This window comes from Lemur catta, chromosome 6 (assembly GCF_020740605.2).
Source record: "Lemur catta isolate mLemCat1 chromosome 6, mLemCat1.pri, whole genome shotgun sequence".
Lineage (NCBI taxonomy): Eukaryota > Metazoa > Chordata > Mammalia > Primates > Lemuridae > Lemur > Lemur catta.
The window spans coordinates 44628965-44648912 of record NC_059133.1 but is presented as its reverse complement, the minus strand read 5'-3'; the positions used below and the strand labels follow the sequence as shown (position 1 = coordinate 44648912).

The 19948-nt window shown below is 39.5% G+C and overlaps 1 protein-coding gene across 1 annotated transcript; it reads right to left on the bottom strand.

Moving 5' to 3' along the window:
* Positions 1-12748: 12748 nt before the first annotated feature.
* IFNG (interferon gamma) lies at positions 12749-17144 on the bottom strand. The gene is made up of 4 exons (XM_045555241.1): positions 16940-17144; positions 15585-15653; positions 15307-15489; positions 12749-12883 (listed from the first exon to the last, which is right to left on the bottom strand). Exons 1-4 carry the CDS (start codon positions 17051-17053, stop codon positions 12749-12751), a joined length of 501 nt encoding a protein of 166 aa, XP_045411197.1. The 5' UTR covers positions 17054-17144.
* Positions 17145-19948: the final 2804 nt, after the last annotated feature.

Below are 19948 nucleotides of genomic sequence, written 5' to 3'. Positions count from 1 at the left end.
ACTTTCGTTGTGTGACTCAACCTAAGCTCAAGGGCCATGAACATGGAGCAGCAGCAGCCACAAAACTTACCTGTAAAAGCTGAAAAATGACACTTAAACAAAAGCCAAACCAGAATTATATGAGACACTTCATTTCTCTCTGATATGCACATCAGTTAAGAATCTAATACCTTGATGTGCTTAGAAAGATGCAGTCTCAGATGTGGCGACCACTCTTTGAAAGTCACATGGAATTTTGGGGGGTAGTGGTTGTTCAGTGATTCATGGTATGTTCTTTGTTGCTGCCTCTTCTAAGTATGTGTTTTCTACTTTTGTGATTCACCTCTGGTAGCCCTAAGTCAGGAATTAAAATAGAACAGACGCCTGTAATCCTAGCACTCCGGGAGGCCAAGGCGGGAGGATCGCTCAAGGTCAGGAGTTCGGGACCACCCTGAGCAAGAGAGCGACCCCATCTCTACTAAAAATAGAAAGAAATTATATGGACAGCTAAAAATATATATAGAAAAAAATTAGCCTGGCATGGTGGCGCATGCCTGTCGTCCCAGCTACTCGGGAGGCTGAGGCAGAAGGATCGCTTGAGCCCAGGAGTTTGAGGTTGCTGTGAGCTAGGCTGATGCCATGGCACTCACTCTAGCCCAGGCAACAAAGCGAGACTCTGTCTCAAAAACAAACAAAAAAAAGAATAGAGCAGAAAAAGGACTCAGGGAAACAATAATTGCTTTTAACTATATTATGACACACTGCCTTTACTAATGTTATTCCATGCATTGGCCTGTGTCAGATTGTCCTGGTGTCATATAGACACAGTCACACTTGCAGACTGATACAGCTTTGGGATCTGGCCCCTTCAGGTACATCCACTTCAACCTTAGTGTGTTAACTTAAGGAAACTGACAATGGGGATTTCCCAAGTCCTGAGCCAGAGTTTCCAGCATGTCATTTTCCAATTACTCAGCATTTTCTACTCTGGTCGTAGTTCCTAAACTTACTGATAAAAACAAAAATAGCTAAGACTCAGTTACCCAGAATTCCTGGTGCGCCCCCAACTAACCCAAGATTAGTTGCTCATACTTATCTTGATTCCTGTTCCCCAAAGTTTTCAGTGCCTTGTACATGGGACCCTCAGTGAATGGAAAAAAAAATTAAATGGAAAACACTTAAATCCAAATATTTTCCAAGCTCCTTGGAAGATTAGTAATATACCACTGATTAGAAACAAGAAAGGAGCAAAGCTGCAAAGTTATGGTTTCATGCATGCACAGATGTGGAAGGCTGCTTAAAATTCAATTAATCCAATGGTCCTAGGGTTAAATGAGTGTTACCCACCTTCACCCACCCCTAAGAAATTTAGAAATGTACACAGGCAACTTTGATTGTCACGCTGATTCCAGAGGTTCTACTGGAATTTCATGAGTTGAGTTGCCACGGAGGTTAAAAATCCTGCAATGCATGAGATTGTTCTGTGCAATAAGTAATCACCCTCATCTCACGCAACTTACACATACTACTTCTCTTAATTTATACAATGACCACATAGGTACTTTCTTTATCCCCATCTCACAAACTATTCTGGAGGTCAATGAGGAGGCTTCATCATCCCTACCTGCTTGAAAATCTCCGCCCTTAGAATTAATCATTTTGTTTCAGTGTATTCAGGCAATATTCCTCCTTCAGTTCCTTTGGCTTGTTCACATTCCCATGGGGGCACATGCAGGCACCTCTAGAGACCTCATTACAACATCAAAGATGAGTCTCCGCCTAAGTTATTAAGAAATCATTTTGCATACCAGAAAGCTCTTAGAAAGGCTCAAAAACGAATTACTCATGTTATTTTCAAATGGAAAGAAATATTCTTGGTAAAATCTAAAAAAAAGTCCTTGTAACTTCTTGTAGAGCTCATAACTGTATTGAGGTAGTTTTGCGTCACTGTCCTATTGGGATACACCAAACTCACCTTTGTGAGGTTCCAGGAACATTCTTTCCACTTCCTACTTCTTTATAAATCATGAGGTTAAATCACATGAGATACAAAAGATCCATTTTTTTTTCCACTACCAATTTAAAATGTTCCCACTTTCTTTACTATATGTTTTTGGAATCAAATAGGCTGTGCCTTAGTGGGCTTTCTTTTCTTTGCAAATGGTAAGATTTAAGTATTGAAAAGGTAATAGTTCCAAAGGTAAATTATTTTCATGAGATCATATGTATTAGGAAAAACACTGAGTCCTATTTGGTTTAATGCACATCACTGTGGTCTTTGAATGGCTTACAAAGGAAAAGCGTTTCCTGGGTTATTGGAAGTAGCACAGTGTCAAGGTGGTTAAACAGATTCTGTCCCTATGGTCAAGTATCAATGCTGTGAAACCATATAAGGTTGAAAAAGAGGAATAAACATGGAATCTGTTCATCCACACATGTCCTAATAACCAAGCACTGTAACTAAACTGAATTGATCAATTGTTGTATCAGCGACTGGTGAAAGACTCCCATTGAATTGATTGGTCCTGTTCTCGCCCAAGGGGTACCCACCGGATTGTCCACCCCCAGCTCAGAGGCAAACGAGTTTGCCTTCTCTTCAGTCAGCTTACTCCACTTTCTCATGTTTGAAGCCTATTCTACTGAGATTTCTTTGTTTATTTTATGTCATCTTCTCTTCAAAGATAAAGACGACTCTTAACTTCACTCACCTGAGATAAAGTAGAACCACCGGTGAAACACTACCTTATATGTGTTTAGCATTTAAGAAAAAGTTTTCCACGATACACAATATTGGCTCATTTTCCCTGCATCTGAAGACCTAAATCATTAGTATGCCGGGTCTCTATTAGCTCACCAATGGATGCCTTAATTTTTAGGAAAATTTCTAGTGGTCTAGGCAAAGTCCTCAGAGAACCTGAGGAGCAAAGAGAATTAGCTTATTTGTAAAGACCCAGAAGTAATACATTAGGATGCTGAGATAGCAAAGGCCCCAGTTAATGTTTTTTTCTATCTATACTAATTAAAATCTTGATGCATCCAAGGTAGTATGAGTAAATTAGATGAGCACATAGAAATTTCAGTGTTCATTTTTCACAAGTTATTAATATCACTTTTGCCTATGGTTAAAGAGCAAGTGCATTATTCTTTAACTGTTGCTATGGCAATGAACAAGAAGAATATCAACCACATTTGTTAAAATATAAACAGAAAAACAAAAAGTGATCATATACTTGTGTTTGGTAAGATATTAACAAATTTACATAGCCTGAAATAGAGTTGGTTTCCCAGAATCTTTTGGTAAAAATCAAAGGAAGTTTCTCTTAGAATAATACTATTTGTGTGAGTCTAGGACTCTAGGTGGTATTTGGTTACTTTGCTCAGGCTGACCTATCGAGAGAGACTCCATTCTGGGCCACATGATTCTGTCAGCTCCAGCTTTAGGGTCCCAGAGCTCCCCACCTTCTCCCCATCACCTTATTTCCAGTTCACCCTATTGCTTTTGATCGGGGAAATTCTTGACATATCTAAGGCTTAGGGGAAAACTTATTCCTCTAGCTCATGATGCTTTTTTTCAAATTGCTTGTTTATATTACAAATCTCTTTTATGTTTTAATGTTCCAGGCTTTTGAAACTGAAGCAGAGACTTAGCTTTTTTCCATTTTCCATTGTTACATCCCTTGTCATTGACAGCAAGCACAGAATGGCCTATTTAAATGGAAGCGATGGTCCAAGATCAAACGAAAACAGAGAAAAGAAATGAGCTAAAGAGGCAAAACAATTCCAATACACATTCTTAGCATGAACCACAAAACCCTTCTTAAGGCAAGTTTTGAAAGTAAGAGCTAACAAGTTTTAAAGAAATTCATGAAATTGGATTTTAATTAATCATTTAAGCCCTAAAAGAGCTCAAGAAATAAAAAAAAAAATCTGTTATATGTCATCATCTCATACAATTTATGAATCTGGCCCCCCAGAATGTTACAGGGCTTCTCCCAGGAACTGTGCTATAACTGTGCTCACATTACACAGAATTTTGCCATTCAGAGTCATAAACATTGTGTCATTTGATCCTGAGTCAAGGTCACCTAGCTGATGAGCAACAGTGCCAGATCTCTATAACTACGTGGTGTTTCTGAAAAGCATGTGCTCCAGGAAGAACCATAACCTCAGTCAATAGTTTTTAATCCCAACACGACCACTGATTCATTTGGACTTCTTTCAAAGCTCTTCACAATTCTTCTCTTTTCCCATCTAAAGCATGCCCCATCTTTGTTTTTCTCAGCTCTCTATTATTTCAATATCAGCCTGCTCAACCCACACACCCAGAGTCCTGAGCAAATACTAACACAAGCAGGGCTTACAACAGGTGTATCATTTTTGCATCCACAGCAGCTCAGCAGGGATCTGATGCAACACAGAAGAGTTCAGACACCTTTTTGACCTCTCAAGCCCCAGGACCGCTTGCCCCTTCCTCTTCCCAAGCTGTTCCAGTGCACTTGACCACATATCCTGATCAGGACTGTGGCCCTCTTGCCCTTGTGACAGCTCCCTGCTTAGAGGAACTAGATGCTTCCATGGAGACCCAGCTCACCAGTGGTGGTCCAGCCTCTTATGGTCAGATCCCTCAAAACCACACTTGCCATCTCTGTCTCCAGTGTTTGGATCTCAGTCTAGATGACCCCACCCTCTCACCTCAAAACTGCCATCTTACAGGCCCTCAGGGACTTGCGGGATGCTCTGCACCCTCCTGACCAAAATCCCTGAAGCTAGGTCACTTTTGCAAGCCCTACATACCGCAGTTCCAAATTTTACTTCTCCCAAATGACCCCAAGGTATGAGGCCTCACAAACTTTACACAGTTGCCTAAGTAATGTACTCTATGCCAACGAAAACACAATTAAAATTAAATAAAATCAAAGGTTTGACAGCTCTTCACAGGAAGACTTACTGATTTCCTTTGCCACTTGCTCCTCTATTCTTCTAGAAATAAAAAATTCTTCAGATCAAGAAAAACTAAAGGAACGTTGCCATCATGGAGAAGCTAATGACAATGATTCACTGGCTTATTCAACAAAAATAGCAATAATAAAAATAGTCATCATTTACTCTCTTACAGCATTGTCTCTCTTCCAGGCATTTTACATGCATTTTCTTATTTAATCCCCCCAATAGCCTTATTACGGTCCCATTTTACAGGTGAAAGAAATGAGACTCGCAAGCAGTAAATAACATTTCTAAAGTTCTACAGCAAAGGAAATCTAGGTCTAACTAAATCACACACAAGGGCTCTTAGCTATAGCACGTGCTAACTAGCTGCTCAGTATTATTTTACACTAGCTTATTACACATCCTTGGGGGTGGCCATACCCAGGATGTCGATGGCTCTCTGATGTGGCTTTCCATCTGCAGCTCAGATGGTGATGGCACTTTCGTCTGTGATCCTTCATCACCATCTGCCCAAAAGAAGCCCAGTCATGGGGCAGTCAGATTTTCATTCTAGGTAAACAGCACAAGATAAGAGGCACTTGGTCTTGTATTTTCTCCTAGAACACTCAAGTGCTGATTGCATTACAGACAAGCCAAGATTCCTCAACCCACTCCAATTCTTTCAATCAACTACTGATGTTGTGTAATTATTTGATAATGTCTAACACATAAAATTGTAATGAGAAATTTAATATGGCAATAAAACTAACAAAGAAAAATATATTCTTTTTAGTAGCAAGGATTTTGTTCGGGGAAGCCTGACTGTGTGGAAATGATTTGATAACCTTAGACTAGAAGCTGAGCCCCGGGGATTAGATTCCATTCCAGTCAAAGCTTCAGAGAAAGAGGGGAAACTACTCTGTATAATAAAGGAGTGAGGAATTGGAAGTTCCTCAAAGGAAATTCTGGTAGGGAAAAGAAACATGTACTGTCTGTGGAAATAGGGAAAAACCCCAATCCCTGTCATGGCACAGCTGAGGAAGAGCTTTGAAAAATGGAAACCTCTTGAACATGGAATAGTCATGCTTTCCTTCAAGGCCCTGTGAAACTTCAGAAAGTATTCTGAATTAATGAGTATTAATACTTTTGTGTGAGGGGGTTATTTGGAAGAGTAAAAAGTTCTGTGTCTGAGTTAGAATCAAAAATACACTTCATACGTTGGTACAGGAGTCAGAAGGCACAGGGCAAACCGACAACTGGGTCAAAGTGAGAACTGAGACCACCTGTGTCCACAAAGCTTAATTAGCAGAACTGAGACCAAACACCACCTGGATCAAGATGACTTAACTATCTATTCCAGAAAATTCTTTCCCAGGAAAATAAGGCTACCAACCAGCAAATAACTTCACTGTTCGGAAATTATTGAAAATTTGTTTATCTAAACAAATAGGTTGCTTAATTGGACAAACAACCTTCTTCTCAGGATGATAGATTGCTCACCTGAGTAAACAGATTATCAAATAACTGCTTATATGTCAACATTTGCTTCAAGAGCCTTGCCTCACTGTTTCCACTAGACCGAAATTATACCACAAAATTCCCAAACTAAATGTCCGTGCATTGAAAGACTCCTCAAACCACTTGAACCCACAGCTCCAAGCCATATATAAATATGGCCACTCATGACCTCCCCTCTCTGAAACACTAGTAAGACTTTGTCAAGGTTTCTCTCCCTTACTGCAGTTAAGTTTAATAAACTTCTCTCCTTCAAGCCTCCTAAAGGAACACAGAGCTGCCCAATACCTTAATTTTAGCCCACTGAGCCTGATTTTCAACTGACTTCTGATCTCAAGAACTGTAAAATAAGAAATCTGTGTTGTTTCAAGCCACTAAATTTGTGGTAACTAATTAGAACATCAATGGGAAACTAATACACATGGCTTCTGACTGTTGTAATTCTGATCTTTGTTCTTCCATAGGTAAGATATTTTTTGTTTTAGCTCTTTTAAGATTTTCTCTTTGACTTGTTTTTCTGCAGTTTGGATATCATATCCTGTCTTAGCCAAATTTGTGCTGCTATCACAGAATACCTGAGGCTGGGTAATTTATAATGAATAGAAATGTATTTGGCTGATGCTTTTGGAGGCTGGGAAATCCAAGATGGAGGGGCCACATCTGGCAAGGGCCTCCTTGATGCATAATAATATGGCAGAAGGCATCACATGGGTGAGAGAGAGCAAGAAAGCTTGAGAGAAGAAAAAGAGAGAGAGAAGAAGAAGGGGGCAGAACTCATCCTTTTATCAGAAACCTACTCTTGCAGTAACTAACTCACTCTTATAATAGTGGCATTAATCTACTCATTAATCTACTTCATGACCTAAGTCACCTCTTAAAGGTCCTACTTCTCAACACTATTTCATTGGGTGTTAAGTTTCCATCACATGAACTTTGGGAGACACATTCAAAACATAACATATTCCTAGGGGTAGTTTCATGGGAATTTATGCTGCTTGGTGTTCTTTGAGGATCTATAGTTTTGTTACACATCTTGAAATTGTCCTCCAGTTATTGGATGTTCTATTCTGTTATTTTGTTTTGTTCTGTTTGTTTTCATTTTTTTTCTGTCTGCATTTTAGTTTGAGAAGTTTCTATTTACCTGTCTCTAAGCTGACTGATTCTTTCCTTGACTGTGTGGTGTGTGATGAGCCCATCAAAGGTATTCTTTATTTCTGTCACAGTATTTTTGATTTATAGTATTTCCATTTGATTCTTTCTTAGAATTTTCATTTCTCTGCTATCACCCTTCTGTTCTTGCATGTTGTCTACTTCTTCCATGAGAGCCCTTACCATATTAATTACAGTTATTTTAAATATCCTGCCTGATAATTTTGACATCTGTGTCATACCTGAGTCTGGTTCTGGTACTTGCTTTGTCTCTTCAGACTGTGTTTCTCTTGGCTTTGGCAGGCCAGAGGCTTCAGATTCCTCTAGTGTCCTTGCTTTTGTCCTCTGTCTTTCCTTCGTGCTTCCCGAAGTGCTCCTGCTCGGATAGAGTCTGTGTCTTGTGGTTCTTTCACCTGTGATCTACTGTTATTGCTGGAGCCCTATGGTGTGTGGTAAGGTATGAGGGAAGGGGAATGTTTCATAATCTTTTCATTAAATTTCAATGTTTTAGTGTGCCTGTGTCTCAGGGCTGTGATCTTCACAAGTGTTTCTTCTGGTGCAGCTTTAAACAGGACAACCAGAGGGGGCTGAATTTGGAGGAACATCCCTCCCCCACAGCTCTCCTACAGGACTCTGGTGAAGCCTTTCCCCTTAGAGAGCAGGCCTTTGTTTCTGGACGTGGTTCACAAGGATTACTCTTCCCCTCCCCATGCCAGAGCCACAGGGGAATCTTTCTCAGATCTTCACCATGAGAACCTGGTGGGGTTCCTGTAGGTAATGCATGACAGGGTGGAGAACCCCTCACACTTCAATTCGCAGGAGTTTCTCACTCCCATGCTAGTCCACACTCAGCCTCCAGCAATCCATCAAAATTACCATTTAAGTGTTTTGACCAGTTAGTGACTCCAGTGGTTTCTGGTCCAAGTAAGCAAATCAGGGCTATGATTCTCTGGGTTTGCCTACTCTGAAGATTTTGCAGAGGCAGTTTGTCCTGCAAACTCAATTCTCTGATGTAACCAAGAAATACCATTGATTTTCATTTTTCCACCTTTTCCTTGTTTTAAAAACTAGAGTAACAACTTCCATGCTTTGTATACATTGGAGCTAAAATTGGATGTCTGCTATGATATTTTTAATCACTAGCAGCTTGGTGTCTGAGGACTCAGCTGGAAAATTCAAATGCTTGGAGCTAGAATCATCTGAAAGTTTGCTGACACACACATCTAGTGATTGATGCTGATGTTGACTGAAAGCCTCGCTGGGACTGTTGACCACAGCATCCATGCATGGCTTCTCCAAGCAGCCTGAACACTCCTCAATGTGATGGTGCATTCTGAGGGCAAATGGAGAGAGGGGGAGAGAGAGAGAGAGAGACAGACAAAGGGAGGGCAGGACGGGGATGGAAAGCCAGGTAGAAGATGCACCCTAGACTTAGAAGTCACATGGCTTCACTTCTCTTCCACTGCACTCCACTAGTAAGGGAAGTCAAAAACCCTCTTTAGTATTAAGAGGAGGAGCAAACCCCCTACCTTTCAGTGGGAGGAGTGCCAATCACATTGTAAAAAGCATGCATGGGATTGGGGTGAATATATAGCTGTGGTCATCTTTGGAAAATTCAACTTGCTACAGGTTGAATATGGGGAATTTTGAGTTATCTGGTAAGGTTGGAATAGAGTACCCCAAGAATTTTAGCCCTCACCAGCCTGTGACTCTGAAACAATCTCACAGTGACTTTTTCATATTATTTTGAAACAATACCAAACTTACAGAGGGGTCAGAAAAGCTTTATATTTCCTGAATCATCTCAGAGTAAGGTGATGCCCATCACCTCTGAATACTTTAGTGTGCATTTCCTATCCATAAAGACATGTCCTGCTTAGCCATGATATAACCATCAAAAAAGCAGGAAGCTTAACTTGATACATTACTACCACCTAATCCTCAGACCTCATTCAAGTTTTAACAGTTGTTCTAAAAATGCCTTCTACTGCAAAAGGATCCAGTTTGGAAACTTACATTGCATTTAGCTGTTATGTCTCTATAATCCATTTCAGAATGTATTCCTCAGTCCACAGTCTTTCCTTAGCTTATGTGATTTTGATGAAAACTACAGATAAGTTATTTTGTAGAATCCTCCTCAATTTACATTTGTATGATGTTTTCTCATGATTAGAAGACATTATGCATCTTTCACAGAGATACCACAGGAGGTATGCAATATTCATTTCATTACATCCTATCAAATGAGACACCATTTTTTTGTCTCATTACTAATGATGTTAACTTTTATCCCTTGATTAAGATGATGTCTGCTATGCTTCTCCCTTATAAAATTATTCCCTTCCAATTTGTAATTAATAAATATTTTATAGGTTGATATCTTATGACTGTCAATATCCCACTTCTCATCAAACTCAGTTTATTCATTTATATCAATATGTACTTGTGGTTTCCTATTGTATTCAATAGGTTAGATACATTACTATAACTATTTATTTTGATGCTCAAATTTTCCCACATTTTGTCAGTTCCTTTAAGCTGGTGTCTGTGTTTTTTAATATGTCTTCATTATTCTCTGAGCACTTCTTGCTTTTTAGCACAGTAAGGCACACCTTGTCCTTTCCCTACCCCTGCCCTGGAATTAGCCAATTCTCTAAGGAGTCCTGGTTCCTTCTAGCAGAGAATGGTATTTAGAAGTCAAGATCTGGGCACCAAGTGTCCTTATTGTTATTGGGGTGTTGCTGCTTTCAGGCCCTCTCGGCGGACAGAGTTAAGGAATATATATGTGAACAGATATTTATATCTATTATTTATTTCTATAATATATATAACTTTGTATATTGAAGACCATAGGTTAACAATGATACATTCAATTCCAATTCAATATCATAGGGTGAATTATAATTTTCTCTCTTTCTGTACTGTAACTCCCTTCTCCAACAGTGAGAAAACCTGGTTCCCACTATCCTTAATATAGTTAATCAATTCCCCTGTAAATAACCAATCTCTCATCTCCACTAACATGCCTTCTCCTGTGTGGCTGCCATTCTTATTTCACTCTGATTCCCCATGCTGGGCCTCCCCAATACACGGACATTCTCCTCATCTTGCTTGAATTCTGACACCCGCCCCAGGGCATTCTTCCACATGGGCACCTCCTTGCTAGGCTGAAGTTCTGACCACCCACCTCAGGCTGCTTCTCTATGGTAGGCTGAATAATGGATCCCTAAAGATGTTGAGAAGGAAGCCCCAGATGCCTAACCCTCTCAGTCCTTGCCATTCACAATCTTGCTACCACCATATGTTCTGAAGCCAGTAGAAATAATCTCACTGTACCCATTATCCCTGTTTGTGGCAGTGATCATAAAAAGTCTCAGACTCACAACACCTCTCCAAGCACCTTCCCTTTTAGGATCTCTTCTCTTACCTGGACTCACCCGGCTCTTCTCGAACTCAGAGTCTGGAACTAACCAAATCCATCATCTTCTCAACTTCCTCCTACTCAAAAGATAAACTGGCTCTCCCCTAAGGACACTGCTTCCCCTGCAGCCCTCTCAAGTGGTGGGTGTTTTTCTCCTCCATCTTTTGGGCCCACCACACTGGTCTGCTGGTTCTTCGACCACTCCAGGCAAATCTCCACTTCAGAGTCTTTGCAAGGATTCTCCCCTTGCCTGGAACCCCAATGGCAATTACCTCTTACAAGGGCTTCCTTAAATGTCACCTCTTCAACGAGGCCAACTCTAATCACTCTATTTAAACCTCTAGCCTACCCATCCATCCCCACATAGTGTTCCTAGTCCTCCCATTTTTCTCTACTTTTACCTTTTTCCCACAGCACCAATCACCTTCTAACATACCATGCCATGAACTTACATCTTGTGTGCTTTGTTTATTGTCTACTTCCCCCCTTGTTCAATTTCAAATTCCCCAAAGGCAGGGATCCTTGTCTGTTTTGTTGACTAAGGTATCTCAAGCACCTACAACAGCACCAGGCACATAGTATGTACTCCAATAAATACTTCTTGAATTGAAGAATGAACTCTCACCACAATATTACAAGGAAGGCAAAATTATTTCTCTTTTTCAGACAAGGAAACTGAAGCTTAGAAAACATAAATAATTCATTAAAGCTCTCACTGCTTGTAATGGCATAACCTGGATTGCAGTCCAGGCCTCTCTCCCTATAGCTTATTGACACTCACTATCCCACATCTGTCCAGAGGGGTTTGCCCAGGAATGGGGAAGGGGGAGAAGCCGAGATGGAGTAGGGAATGGGGAGATGGAGGAAGGGGTAGAAATAAATCTCTGTGTGCCAAGCTAAGCAGTTTGGACTACATTCCATAGCAGAAGCTCTGAATTGAATAGTGAGGTAATTAAGTCTATATCTTGGAAAGATAGCTCAGAGAGCTGCCATCTGGAAAAGTGAAAGCCCACAAATTGCCAGTGGAGAGATGCACACATTTAATGGGGCCTAACGCAACTCTAAGATCTCGAAAGCTAAAAATGACTTTCCTGCTACTGGTTCATTAGCCGGTCATTCCTTTACTCCAGTCCTCACTAAGAAAAAGTCTGACACAGCATGAATAGTTGTGAAATTACACTTTATTCATATATATTAGATATTGATAAACTAAACAATGAGTTACTTTCCATTTGGGTACAGTCACAGTTGTCAACGGTACTAGGAAGCACCAGGCATGAACTCTCTTGAGATGCTATGGTTTTATCAGGGCACAGGTCATATCACCTGACACATTCAAGTGCTGGCTGGCGTGCCATTAAAGCTGTGGCTCAGAATGCAGACACGTTCTCAAGTAGGCAGCAAATGAATGGTGTCATTCCATTTATAAGTGTTCACTGTATCAACAAGTGAAATAAACACACAACCCACAGGGTCTTGCTTAGGTCAGCTACCTAGTTGGCCCCTGAGACAAAGCCTTGTAATCACATAGTCTTGCCTAATTAGTCAGAAAACAAAGGGTCAAGGGAAATAGTCACAGAATACAGGAATTATAAATAATGCATATATTAATAGATATTCATTTTCATTACATAAAAGTTACTATTATAAATACTTCTTTGATGGATGAGTCTAAAATATATTCCTCATATAAATAAAGTTAAATATTAATAAATAGATTTAGATTTAAGAATTCAAATATTGCAGGTAGGATGACCATTATTTGGATGCTCTCCGACCTCGAAACAGCATCTGGCTCCTTTTTCGCTTTCTCAGGTTAGTTCTTGGCGACAGCTCGGTCATCACTTTGTGGAGTTCATTTATCGCTTTGCGCTGGACCTGCAGGTCATTTACCTGTTGGGAAATAAAACAGCAAAATTAATTTCAGGCACACAAGCCATCGGGATATTCTGTTAATGTCACTGTCAATGAAAATGGAAGTATTCCTTCAAAAAAAAAGGGATTCTGACTAGCACTATAATACCTTAATATATAGTATTTATTTCTTCAGCAGTTGAAACTAAAAATTATAACTAAATTGCTAGTTGTACTATAATACAGTGGGGCACATTACATACCCTTAAATTTACTGCTACAGAAGTCTCAAAATTATATAGTGAAAAGAGCCCTCATGAGGAGTGAATTTTAAAAGGTGGGTTTGAATCCCATGCATATAATAGCTCTGATTTTGAACCAGTCACGTAGCCTCTCTGAACCTCTGTTTTCTCATCTAAACATCATTGTTTAGATGACCTCTATGTCATCAATCTATCAATGCTATTACCTTATATTTTAATTAATCCTTGGGGTGCATGTCAATTGAGTTACTGTAGGTCAATAGTTCTCACCTTTGTGTGTAGCAGATTAATCTGGAGACCCAAACTCAAGAGACCCAGGTGCATGAAGTAGAAGACCTATGCCATTGTGCAGTCACTAAGTTACCCAGGTGACTCTGATACCCATCAAAGTTTGACAACCACTGTTATAGGGTAAGCACTTTATAAGACACCAAATCTAAGACCAGTGAAAACTATAATTTTTAATTTCCCCCAAATTAGGTCAGTCTCATCATTTCCATAGTGGGCTTAAAAATAAACGCTAATCATATTTACATGGCTTACTGATAAATAAAATTTTAAATTAGGAATTGCAACAACTTTTTCTGTACCCTGCCTTCTATACCAGCAAACTGAACTATTTGCATTTCCTCACTTTAACCAATAGGGCCATTTAGGTGATTTCATGCTTGATAAAATGCAGACCATTTACTTTCTTCTTGGCTCTGCTATTACATTTCTTTCTAGTGCTGGAAACACTGTGGCCACCTTGCCACATTTCTGAGAATGATTAGAGGGATTTTAGGCTATGGGACTAATCATTAAAGGGTATAACATAACTAAAATATTTTAGCAATTGAGCCAAAGAGGACAAGAGTTAAAAGCTCACTAAAGATTGCCCATCATCAAGTGGGAGGTCTGGAGCTTCCAGAAAGACAGAACCAACAGAATTTTTTTTTTTTTCACTTTTTAAGGCCGCGTTACTGCAGAGTAAAAAATGTTTTCTAACACTTGTGTGTTTGCAAGTCACAAATTTTACTTTCCAGTGTTCAAAGCATCACCAAGAGACTAAGAGACTTATCCATGACTGAACAACAAGCCAAAAGCAGCCCTGGATTAGGGGCAGGTGCTTCCGGAGTCTCTAGCCAATGGCCAAAGGAAACTCGCTGCCACATGTCCCTTCAGTTCCTGGGGCTTACAGGAGAGGGACGGGAAGCAGACCTAAGCGTAGTGAAAGCTGGGCACAAAGGCTAAGAGCACACGTCATAACAAGACCCTATCCCTCTCATTTGAGCCCATTTATATTAAAGCCAAACCCAAAGGAGTATGGAGGCCTTTGTCTCCTAGATAAAATTTTGGAAAATGTTATTTCTCTTTATGCTTCAAAGTTATCTTTCAGCTTATAGAAGCCATAAAAAGACTTGAGACAATTTCATGAAATAAGACTTAGGAGCCTAAAGATTTTTCCAACTAAAATATTCTGAAAGTTGATAGAATAATCTTTATCGTAAAGTGTGAATTCTACCTGTTTTTTTCCCTGAAAACAAGCAAACAGCAACCATTCTCACTTCTCACAGGGCTGCACAATCTGAGGGGCTGGCCCGAGACCTGCAGTAGGATGCCCCAGTGCCTCCGCGAAGGCTGTGGCTCTTTCGCATCTCACTCTCACTTTCTATCCATGCCATCGTAGAGTTTTGGAGTGAAGACATAGAACTTATGTAGTGAACCCAACAGGTTCCTCTCATTGTGAGGAAACTGAGCACCAGCCAGGCATGTGATCCATCTGTGGTCACAGTTCCTTGGTGGCTGAGTTGGGAGGCGCACATGAATCTTCTCAGCCCCTCCTCTGCCTTTTCCACTAAGATGTGTGTCCTCCCATCCAAAGCAAGAGTTTCCAACACACAAACAAGGCACCATGAGAGAAATGCTTCTCGACACTCCCCCTACTTCCTCCTCACTGGATTTGTCTATTCACTTGTCTTCATGCAATAGTCAAAATGCCAGCATTTTTCCAAATTACACATTTAAATGATCCTCATACTGCTTTTACAAAGTCACTCAATGCACTAATACCAATGGAATAAGTAAGGAAGGGTTTTGGCCATGGCTTGATTCCATAGCTTTGGCAACTGTTAAATAGTTAATATCTAGTTTCTGGAAATTAAGTGCTGTGCAAGAGCCTCTGCAATGAAACCAAGGAAACAACTAAAATAACCTCACCGAAAGTTCACTCAGCTGTCGAAAGTCGTCCAGTTTGCTGCGGCTGCCGTTGAAAAACTTGGCAATCAGATCTTCCTTGATGGTCTCCATGCTCTTTTTGATGGTCTGGTTGTCTTTATGATTTTCAAAGAGTTTGAAGTAGAAGGACACAATTTGGCTCTGAATTATTTTTTTGTCACTCTCCTTGGGAGAAAGGAACACAAAGAGAGGATGATGTGAATTTATCCATCAGAAAATAAGCAACAGGAAAATGAGCCAAATGGCAATGTTCAGCTTACCTCTTTCCATTTCTTCAAAATATCTGTGAAAACAGTCCTACCATCCGCTACATCTGGATCACTTGCATTCTGAGAAAAAAGAGAGAAAAGAAAAACTCAGTTTACAATTAGTTCATAAATTGCCCTAAAAATGTACTTCAAGTTTCATTGAAGTCAGATAGATGCTGGCAATATTTATGATTTCCTTTTCAACCTTCCTGTTTAGTTCTAACAATAAGTATTCCCCAAAGATTTTATGTTTGATATACCCAAAAACTATTATGCTTTTAGCTTTCTTATTTTCTAGTATAATCTTTAAGTTGTAATGTCACAAACGAACTCAACAAGGCTGATGATACTTCAGGTGTCCCAAAAAACTATAGTAAGCTAAAGAAAGTATTTTTTTCAAGCTTAGTAAAACAGACAAACCAACCAAAAAAAAAAAAACAACACCTAAGCCATCCCACTATAAACACTGTCCCCTCAGCAGTACAAGTTTCTATAACATCTGCCTGTACCCTCCTTTAGGGTCTCATTAAGTCTACTTTAAAAGATAGTTCCAAATGTGCATGTGCATGTTTTAGGGGGAGAGAGGTTGGAGTTTACATTGCAAGAATAAAATCAATTGTGAATGCTTGAGCATCATTTTAACAGCTATAATTATAGTAGCTAATTTGGGACAAATAATAAAATATTTAAATATAAAAACTATTTTTATTAACCATAAATAAAATTTAAAAAGAAATTCATAAAATAAAATTTTTAAAATTCCTAAGCCAGAATCCTAATTCTTACAAAATCTCAGAAAATCTCAGCTAGTGACTGAGTTCAGAAGTAATTCACAGGTAAAATAGATGGAGCAGTAGAATTTTGAAATCACTTTTTGAAGAAAAATGCCTGTAAGTGATTTTTTTAAGCCAAAGCTATAAGGACCTTACCTTCTTTTATTTTAATTCATAAATTGTTTCCTATTACTGTTGTTATTGTTAAGCTTAACCTTTTACTGTCACTTTCATATTAGTCTGAGAAATCAGAAACCAATAGCCAATCATTTTTTCAATATGAATACGACTTGACTTTTCACAACTGAATGGGTTCTCACCACAAAATTATCAGCATCATCATGCTTTATCCCTATGTTATGCCCATCTTTTGGAAGATTCATGAATCCCCTCTAAGTCTCTATACAAACTGAGCAGAGGGTTAAAGCAATAAATTTCATCAAGAAGCTCATCCAGCCAACAATTAGCAAAATAACACCAACTCTTCTCAAAATGACTGTGGAGCACAGATAACAGCCTATCAGAGATCCCACTGTAAGTCAACGTTCAGTCGTTCTCAACCACAAACAAGTATATTTAAAAGGTCATACTTACAAAATATTCCTTAAGGTTTTCTATTTCTTTTAAAAATGTGGCCTGGCAGTAACAGCCAGAAGAACCCAAAAGGATGCAGAGCTGAACAACCAAGATATAACTTGTGTAACTCATTCTTTCGGCGAGAGGCTGAAGAAGTTGCAATCAGTAGCTCCTGTGTTAAGTTGGTCGGGTCCAGAGGACTGAGCTGATCTTTCTTCTCTAGTAGCTGATCTGCAGATGATCAGAACAATGTACTGTGTCTCCTTTTGCTGCTGGTATTTATGCCAATTGAAGTCTCGTCAGGATTACGTATTTTCACACGTTTTTTTAAGATGAGATGGTGACAGATAGGCGGGGATGCTAGTTTGTATTAATAACTATGGTTTTGTGGCATTTTGGTGTTGTAGTTAGAGTTTCCTTTCAACTCCTTGGGTCCTTTGACGATGAGACAGACCCATTGTGCCCACCTGTGCCATTCTTTGAAAGCACTTTTACTTCACATCACTCAAGGTCTGGAAATTTTTGGCATCTCCCCCCTTCGCCCTTGTCAAACGTTGACTCCTCATCCACAGAGCACATTGATCATTTGTTTGTGGTTGGGAACAAGTAAAAAAGGAAATTCTAAGGCCTCTCAGACCTTTACAAAGAGGGAGCCTTTTAAAATTTTTTTTGCAATTGACCCAAAAGCAAGGAAAGAATGTGGTTAAAAGACGAATGTGGTAAGGAAGACCTTCATCAGACTTGGTTAGTAAAATATCTACTGCAAGTTTCAAATTACTCTAGACCCATAATGCCCAATAGAAATATAATATGAGCCACACAGGTAAATGTACGTTTGTTTAGTAGCCTATTAATAAAAGTTAAATGGTAATAATAATTCTTAAAAATATTATATTTAAACCAACATATCATTTCAATATGTGCCAATATACATTATTAATAAGATATTTTACATTCTTTTGTCATATTAAATCCTTGCAATCTAATGTACATTTTATACCTATGGTGCACCTCAATTTGGACTAGTCAATTTCAAATGCCTAATAGCCACATGTGGCTCGGTGCTACTGTATTGGACGAGGTAGCTCTAGGTGATGAATTGTTCCAAATAATCATTGGTAATAGAGAATCCTTTTTTAACTTTTTATTTCTTATCCTTTCAAATACAAAAAAAAATAGGATTCTTTCTCCTGCCTTGCTAATTTATTTATGAAGCACAACATTTCTGGGTGGCACAGAAGGCCCTCCCCTCTTTGGTTCCAACCTATCTTGCATTCCTACCTGTACTGTGTACACTAAAGTATCGTGGTCATGAGTGCATCCTTGAATCCTGCCTCTACTACTATCTACCTATGTGATTGTCAGTAAACTTCTTAACTTTTCTATGACTCAGTTTCCTTATCTGTAAAATGGGCTTAATAATAGACTTCAGTTGAAAATTAAATCAGATGATCCACATTAAGGTGCTAAGAATTTTTCCTGGCATACAGTAGTCACTCAATAAAAGTTATCTATTGTTATTCTGGCGCACTGGATGAGTAGTCATTTCTAAAAACCATACTCTGAACATTTGTTAATGCTGTTTCTTTGGTCTTGAGTTCCCTTTCCTCTCATCTGTGCCCCTCAGAGTGGTAGCCATCCATCCAAATCCAGCCTAAAAATCATCATCTCCATGAGTTCTCCCAATATTATCCTCCTTCAAATCTTACATTCCCTATACAAGTCTTGGTTTATACTTTTATCAGAGTCCTGATTCCTCAGTCTCTATTAGAGTTAGTTACCAATGTGTCTTCTCCCCTGTTATACTGAGTTTCTTTCTTTTTCTTTTTTTTTTTTTTTTTGAGAGAGTCTCAATCTGTTGCCCAGGCTAGAGTGCCCTGGCATCAGTCTAGCTCATAGCAACCTCAAACTCCTGGGCTCAAGTGATCCTCCTGCCTCAGCCTCCCAAGTAGCTGGGACTACAGGCATGCGCCACCATGCCCGGCTAATTTTTTCTGTATATATTTTTAGTTGTCCATATAATTTCTTTCTAATTTAGTAGAGACGAGGTCTCGCTCTTGCTCAGGCTGGTCTCGAACTCCTGAGCTCAAACGATCCGCCTGCCTCGGCCTCCCAGAGTGCTAGGATTACAGGCGTGAGCCACCATGCCCGGCCTATACTGAGTTTCTTAACATCAGAAATTATTTCATTGCTTCTACAATGCACTTCTCATCCCTAAAACATTTTAGCATGGAGCTTTGCTCAAAGCACTAAATAAATATAGATTTGCATACTTGCTTAAGGACCTATTTTGAGTTATTTGCCCTCAAATTCTAATCCCAGTGCTATCAGGCCTAACCTGTAGAAAACTAGTTTTTAATGAAACAAGATTTAGGGGCTGGCATACTGGCTAATACCTGTAATCCCAGCACTTTGGGAGCCCAAGGCTGGAGGATTGCCTGAGGCCAGGAGTTCGAGACCAGCCTAGGCAACATAGCAAGACCCCATCTGTATAAAACAATAAAAAAAAAAAAATAGCCAGGTGTGGTGGAATGTACCTGTAGTCATAGCTACTTAGGAGACTGAGGTGGGAGGATTCTTGAGCCCAGGAGTTCAAGGTTGCCATGAGCTATGATTGTGCCACTGCTCTCCAGCCTGGGTGACATAGCAAGACCCTGTGTCTAAATAAATAAATAATTAAATAAAATCTCTGATTAATGTTAGAAAAATGACTCTATGTCTCTTTAGCTAATACCTACTGACTGAGACAATGCCATGTATCATTTTATGTGAAAAAAGGCAGAAAGCTCTTTGAGGGGCTATTTTCCCAAAGAATAAATAAGATCAAAACATTTCTATGGGACCAACACCTCATGTTAAGCAAGCGAAGAGTGTAGACATCACATGGTTGCACACAAAGCTCTATTGTATTAATAGCTCTCCTTAAGGAAAATTATGTCCAGAGAATATGCTTGCAGAGTGGCAAAGTGGGATGAAACTTTATCCAAGCCTGAGAGACACTGCAGGCACCCAGTACCTTCCAGTGGC

Excerpts from the sequence above, each read along its gene's own strand:
- IFNG (XM_045555241.1), bottom strand. The coding sequence starts at position 17,053 with ATGAGTTACACAAGTTATATCTTGGTTGTTCAGCTCTGCATCCTTTTG. Across the intron at positions 15,654-16,939 it reads AAAACCTTAAGGAATATTTT|AATGCAAGTGATCCAGATGT; the intron begins GTAAGTATGACC and ends CTTTTTTCTCAG. Across the intron at positions 12,884-15,306 it reads GACAGCTGAGTGAACTTTCG|GTAAATGACCTGCAGGTCCA; the intron begins GTGAGGTTATTT and ends ATTTCCCAACAG.